Source organism: Gekko japonicus, unplaced genomic scaffold (genome assembly GCF_001447785.1).
Source record: "Gekko japonicus isolate JY-2015 unplaced genomic scaffold, Gekko_japonicus_V1.1 scaffold2363, whole genome shotgun sequence".
Taxonomy (NCBI): Eukaryota; Metazoa; Chordata; class Lepidosauria; order Squamata; family Gekkonidae; genus Gekko; species Gekko japonicus.
Genome location: NW_015163158.1, coordinates 74,436 through 81,663, shown reverse-complemented (window position 1 = coordinate 81,663; position 7,228 = coordinate 74,436). Strand labels below are relative to the sequence as shown.

Here is a 7,228-nt window from a genome sequence, read left to right as displayed (position 1 = left end):
GTTTCTTTCTGCCTTTTTTGATGTCTTTTCCTCTCCCTCTTTGTAGCCATGCGAGTAAGGGTATCATTCTAGAATCGAAGGTGACCCAAGAGAATGAGATGCAAGAGCAGGAACCAGAAGGACCTGGACTAGGCCAGAGATCAAGGAAAGGTCCCCATCCAAGGAAGGTGTGGTGTTAAATTCTGGGAAAGAGCTGTGCCAGAGATCCTGGCTATGGACACCATGACCGCAGATGTACGTAGCCAATGCTTTCGGCAGTTCCACTACCATGAGGCCGATGGGCCCCGAGAGGTTTGCAGCCAGCTCCATCGACTTTGCAGCCACTGGCTGAAGCCGGAAAGGCACTCCAAGAAGCAGATCCTGGACCTGGTGATCCTGGAGCAGCTCCTGGCCCTCCTCCCCCAGGAAATGCAGTGCTGGGTCAGAGGATGTGGGCCGGAGACCAGTTCCCAGGCAGTGGCCCTGGCCGAAGGCTTCCTCCTGAGTCAGGCAGAGGAGAAGAGGCGGGCAGAGCAGGTGAGGGGATTTCCTCCAGGAATGTCCAGTCCAAGCAACGATATCTGGCCTTATCCTAAAGTTTCCCTGCCAGACATTGTCTAAATGTTAATCATCCAAATGGGAGATTTCACAGTCTCCTTCAGCAGCCTCTTCTACTAGAGAATTTTTTATCCCTCTAGATAACTCACCAGTTCTGCTGATGGAAGGGTGCAGAGTCTGGGAGTGGGGCAGGATCCATTCCTTGGTCTCTTTTCCATTCCATCTCTTACCCCTCTCCCTCGCTGCTGTTTCAGATGTGGGCACCATCCGTGAAGACAGAAGCTACATTCCCTGAGGCAGAAGGAGCTTCCTTAGAGCAAGGGCAGAGGGCGCAGGCCCTGGAGGGTGCCCAAGATACCATCTCCTGTGGTAAGGTCTCTTTGTTCCTGGGTGTGTTTGGGGCAACCCCATGAATTTTAGGGGAAGAGAGTTCAGGTCAGCAAAAGAATTAAAGACTGCTTCACATACCGTTGGCCCTTCTAGACAGGGACTAGACAAGTTCATGGAGGGCAATTCCTCAGATTAATTAAAATATTCATATCTTACCTTCCTTCCGTAAGAGGAACTGAAGGTGGCTGAAAAAAGAAAAAGTAGGCAAAACTCAGCAGAGCCATTCAATCTGGTGAATAAAGGGAGCCTCCACCTTCGGGGCAGCAGAGCTCTGAAAACCATTTTCCAGGGGCCAGTCATCATGGAGACATTTGGCTTCTTTGCCGGTGCATATATTGGCATCTGGCAGGCCGCTGTGGGGAACAGGATGCTGGAGGTGGGATGCCAGGAGCTTTTGGGAGGGCCTTGGTGTGAAGCTTGGCACTGATATTGCCCTAGAGTCTCCAGAAGCGTTCAAATGATGTCTGGGTTTTGGGCCGAATGTGATGGTAACGTGTCTCGTGAAGTCATCTCCACTGCCCACTTTCCCGCCAGTCCCGCCTCAAGTGCCCAGCTGTCAGGAGAATGCAATTCCTGGTCTTTGGTCTGATCCAGCTGGGATGCTGCAAACTTGGGTGCTCCAGAGTTGACAGGGCACATTTCAAGTCTCACAGAGGCCTGAAATACGTTGGCAGCATTTATCACTCCCAAGGCTTGTGCCAGAAATTAAGAAGAAGCGTAAAAGAATGTGTTTAGTGTGTACACAGGGCAAGGTTTCAAACTCCTGGGAAGGAGGTGCATGAAGCAGGGAACAAACAAGCCAGTGGAACAGGAAGTCAGGACAAAAACACTTCCTTCCTCCCTTCTCTTACTAACAGGCAGTGGAGAGATGCTATTGAGCCGTCATCGTTCTGGAGGTGTGGAAATGGCTGCTTTACCTTCAGGGCAGGTAGGGGAGATCAGCGGGGGGAAATCTGGGGTCCCCCGTCCTATCTTGGGGTGGCTTTTGCTCCTGCAGTTTCTATAAGGCAACTGGGCTCGCCATTCCCTTTACCCATGCTAAGTTGTACATCCTGTATCTTCCCAGAATGCTTCCTTCCAGTGTGCAATCTCTGCCTGGCATGCCCTCTGACGAGGGAATCTGTTTTTCCTTTCAGTCTCCGTTTTCCTTCAAGGAGGTGGCTGTGTATTTCACCAGGGCAGAATGGGCCTTGCTGGATCCGGGCCAAAAAGCCCTCTACAGGGAAGTCATGCTGGAGAACTATGGGAGTGTGGCCTCTCTGGGTAAGGATCTTTCACGAGTGCCAACGGTGTGAATACCTACCCATGGGATGATGCATTAATCAGACTATTAAACTGCAATACATCATGAGGTCTTTCTGGTTACTTGCCCAGGGGCAACTGCGGCCTGTGTTGTGGCCATCACCCAAGCCAGAGAAGGTGTCCTGGCCTGAGGCAAAGGCGGGGATGAGAGACCCTCAGAAAGACTCTGGAAGGGGCCAGATCCTCATTCTGTGTTGCCAACCTTTACCACACACCTTTCTCCCAGAGGTGATTACAAACATCTGCTCTGCCTGTGATCTGGAAATGTTCCTGTGCAGAACCCAAGATTGGGTACCCCCCGCCCCCCGGTCACTAGTCTTTGTACCTGAGCAGCACCCAGTTCAGTGGGTTCACAAGGAGAGTGCGCACAAGTAATGCAGCCCCCTTTAAAAATATATATAAATATTTATTAGGGATGTAAAAACAAGACATAACTAAACAGCACAGTTTCTGCAACTTTGGAACAGAGAAACAAGAAAATACATGAAACACTGGGTATTAGATGGCACCTCTTGTTGCAGCATAAGTATTCCAGCTGTAGCCTAAGTTACTCTACGTGAAACTATTCATAGTGATGAAGCAAGAAAATATCAAGGTGTACCATCATGGCATGAGCAGAAAGTTAACATGGCTTCTGTCTGATCTGTACCTTTCTTATACTTCCTGCCTCTCTAGGGTCAGGTGGTCCTAACGACCCAATCAAGGGTCCTGCCTGATGGAATTTTCCAGAGGCTGTTTGCAGCCTCCCAGTCCTCCCTCCCTCCTGGTTACACAACTGGATACAGGTTCTCAGTTAACTACTACATTATGGAGTCTGGCCTTGAAAAAGATAAGGATGTTAGCTGCAGGGAGACTCAAATCATGAACGCCTGCAAGTCGTATCAGGCCACTTAGTAATCACATTAACCCTGGGGGGAACTAGGGTGCTTTGCCTCACAGATCCGTCCCCCTTACACTGGTTGGCATTGTGGGCTTTGATACTGACCCTGATTCTGTCCTTCCAGAAGAATTTTTACTCCAGAATTTCTTTCTTTCCCCATATAAGAATGGTCACTTTCTCTCTCTGTCTCTCAGCAAGAGAAGCCAAAAGTATAAGAGAGACTTTGGTGGAGACAGACAACAGACTTGCATCCAAAGAGAGGCAGGAGAGTTCCTCAAGAGGATCCCAAGAGCATATTTCCTTCCCAAATGAGCTGAATGATAGTGAGTATCCTTCATGATTATGTCAGTGGAACAGGCAAGGAATAGCCAAGAGGGATTTCTGATTCACTTCTGAATAACATTTGGCTTGGTACAATCATACAGCCCACCTGGTAAGGAGGGAGGGAGGCCTTCAGGGGACTGGGATTTGGAGATTCAGGAGCTCCTTCTGAGCAAGAGCTCAGGCTGTGTCTTTTGAGGGGGTGAGGATTCCTTAAAAACTAGATATTCTGGGGAAAGGTGTGTGTAGGGGTGGTTAAGATCAGCCAAGCTGGATGAGGGCAAAGCGCCATCAGTCCTTTCCTACGGCAGTCACATTGATACCTTTGGACCTTACAAGCCCTCCCATGTGCTAACAGGATCTCTCCATTTATTCCAGCAGAGGAATATTTATTCCATCCTCAGAAGAAAGAGGAGGGTGAGGAACTTCATCAGCAAATGCCAAAGAGAGTTAAAAACGAAGACTCGAAAGAAAATGTCAGGAATCAAGAAAGACCTAAGAGAAAGAAAGGCAGCCATATGGCTGAGATGCGGGGTGGAAGAAAGCGTGATGTACATTTTCCAAAGCACAGGATAATGAAGGCAAGTAAATCCATGCAGTGTGGAAAGCTCTTCAGAAATAGATCACCGCTCCTTCCTCACCAAAGGATACACAGAGGGGAGAAACGGTTTGAATGCTCAGAGTGTGGTAAGAGATTTGGTCGGAGTAGCACTTTACAACGGCACCGAAAAACTCACACGGGGGAAAAACCTTTCGAATGTTTAGAGTGCGGAAAGAGATTCATTGAGAGGAAGAATCTTGAGCTGCATCAGAGAACCCACACTGGGGAGAAACCTTATGAATGCTCAGAGTGTGGTAAGAGATTCAGTTGGAGTACCGCTCTTCAACTGCACCGAAGAACCCACACAGGGGAGAAACCTTTTGAATGCTCAGAGTGTGGAAAGAGATTCAGACAGAGTGGCACTCTTCAACGTCATCAAAGAACCCACACGGGGGAGAAACCTTTTGAATGCTCAGAGTGCGGAAAGAGATTCATTGAGAGGCAGAATCTTCAGCAGCATCAGAGAACCCATACAGGGGAGAAATTTGAATGCTTAGAGTGTGGAAAGAGATTCATTGAGAAGAAGAGTCTTCAGCGGCATCAGAAGAGAACCCACGCCGGGGAGAAACCTTATGAATGCTCAGAGTGTGGTAAGAGATTCGGTTGGAGTAGCACTCTTCAACGGCACCGAAGAACCCACACGGGGGAGAAACCTTTTGAATGTTCAGAGTGTGGAAAGAGATTCATTGAGAGGCAGAAACTTCAGTGGCATCAGATAACCCATACAGGGGAGAAACCTTTTGAATGCTCAGAGTGCGGAAAGAGATTCATTGAGAGGAGGAGTCTTCAGCTGCATCAGAAGAGAACCCACACTGGGGAGAAACCTTATGAATGTTCAGAGTGTGGTAAGAGATTCGGTTGGAGTAGCAGTCTTCGACGGCACCGAAGAACCCACACGGGGGAGAAACCTTTTGAATGCTCAGAGTGTGGAAAGAGATTCAGATGGAGGGTCTGTCTTCGACGGCACCAAAGAGCCCACACAGGGGAAAAACCATATGAATGCTCAGAGTGTGGAAAGAAATTCAGTCGGAACAGCCATTTTCAGCGGCATAAGGGAACCCACACAGGGGAGAAACCTTTTGAATGCTCAGAGTGTGGAAAGAGATTCACTCAGAGCTACCATCTTCAGCGGCATCAGAGAACCCACAGAGCGGGGGGACCTTTTGAATGCTCAGAGTGTGGAAAGAGATTCAGTCGGAGTGGCCATTTTCAGCGGCATCAAAGAATCCACCAAGAGAAAAAAACCCTTTGAATGCTCAGGGTGTGGAAAGAAATATAGTTTGGGTTGCCATCTTCAACAGGATCTAAGAACCCACATGGAAGAAACATTCTGAATACTCAGAGTGTGGAAGGAGCTTGAGTAGCAGTTTTTAACGGCATTAGAGAACCCATAGAGAGGAAAACCCTTCTGAGGCCCCTGCCATACGGCAGGGAAAACACCCGTCAAAGCTCGGCTAAATAGAGCCGCACCAAATTAGAGACGCGCGGGCGGGATCCCATGGATCCCTGCACCGCGCGCCGTTGCTCCCGGGCACGATCAGATGCTGCGGAGGAAGAGTCGGGGGGGGGGAGGCTGGCGAACTGCGCATGCTCAAGCATGCGCTGTTTGACCGGGGGCCAGGATGCGCCAGCGCAAGGACGTGCCGGTGATCTCACCGCCGGGATTGAAGCGCTTTGCTACTGGCATCGACATAGTGTGATCAGCCGGCATCCTTAATTCACAGACCTTTTTAGGTGACAAGCGCTTTTTGGTGCGGGTTTTCGAGCAGAAAGGAGAGATCGGGGACGGGCAGGCAACGCTTCCCAGATGTTGCCGTGGGATCGCGCCCGTTTGCTCCGCCCCCGATCCGTCCTGCTCCCGGCCCAAAACCCCTAGTGTGAACAGGACCTGAATGTTCGGAATGTGGAGTTTCACTCAGCATGGAAATCTACAGCTTCTTAAGAAGCCACATGAGGAGAAACCATGTAACTGCCCATGAAAAGAGCTTTTCTCTTATTTTACACGTAAAAGTCAACCACAGACCATATAACGCACTGAAACTGCATACATTTCTTCTAAAAGCTTGAATCTACACAGAAATCTCACCCTAACCAGAAAGAAATGCTAAAAATCCTTGGACTCTGGAAGGAGCTTTAGGCATGTTTGAAGCCCTCAAACAGATCTCACAGGGAAGAAGGGAAGGATGGGCTCTGCCATTTGAAGGAGATTCAAGATCCGCTCGTGTCTCCTTTAGCCCAGAGGAGTCCACACAAGGGAGGAACCTCATCAATGCTCACTGTGTGGCAAGAACTTGAGGCACAGATCTGATTTTCATGTTCTTCAGAGAATCCATATGAATGTGAAACATTCATGTAGCTGGTTCTGATGAGGGTCTTCTTGATGGAGGCTTAGAAAGGCTCAGAAAGTAGTTTCGCAAAGGAGGGCCTTTTTAGTGGTTGCCCTCCTCTGTGAAACTCGCTACTTCAGGTTGTCTGCCAATCTAACTCTTTCTGACATCTACAAACCTGGCAAAAACATTTCCTTTCCCAAATCCTGTGAGGAAATAGACAAGTTGAGGGTAACAGATATCTAAAGCTTCTTTGCTACTGGCATCGACATAGTGTGATCAGCCGGCATCCTTAATTCACAGACCTTTTTAGGTGACAAGCAATTCTAGAGAGGCATTTCTGAACTCTAATCCCTCCCCAGTCCAGCCTGCTGTGAGCTCTTTTGGGTGTCACCACCTTGAAGCTCAAAGAGTTCTGGCAATAGGATTTAGTTGGGTTGAAAGGAAAAGCTTTTGTCTCCCAACTCAACAACTCAGAAAGTTCTAAGGGGTCAGACATCCACAATAGCATCCAGCAGCAGGCTGAGCAATTTCATCTCACTGCTTTAATTTGAAAAGTCCATCAGCATTAGGGTTGCTAACAGGCTTGAAGGGGGAAAAATCCTGCCTTTTTCTCAAAGCCTTCGTGTGTGGAAATTACATCCCATAATGCCTCTCTGTTAAAGGGAGAGAACTTTTTTCCTCCAGGCACTTGGCAACCCTAGTTTAAGTATTTCTTTATGCATCACTGAAAATGAAACTCAGTGAAGGGAGAGTCATAGCTTATTCAAGAGGTTATTATTTGTTAATATCAGGTAAATCAGACTTTGTGTTTTCTTTTCTGTTCTTTGTGAGTTTTTAATGAGCTGGGGTTCATTAAATGTATCAAAG

The 7,228-nt window shown here is 48.4% G+C and overlaps 1 protein-coding gene across 1 annotated transcript; it reads left to right on the top strand.

Annotated features, from left to right (window-relative positions):
• The first annotated feature begins 4,023 nt into the window (after nt 1-4,023).
• Nucleotides 4,024-5,355, top strand: LOC107106855 (zinc finger protein 135-like). Its single transcript, XM_015407073.1, has one exon. The coding sequence runs from the start codon at nt 4,024-4,026 to the stop codon at nt 5,281-5,283; it is 1,260 nt and encodes a 419-aa protein (XP_015262559.1). The 3' UTR covers nt 5,284-5,355.
• Nucleotides 5,356-7,228: the final 1,873 nt, after the last annotated feature.

Excerpts from the sequence above, each read along its gene's own strand:
- LOC107106855 (XM_015407073.1), top strand. The coding sequence starts at position 4,024 with ATGCAGTGTGGAAAGCTCTTCAGAAATAGATCACCGCTCCTTCCTCAC.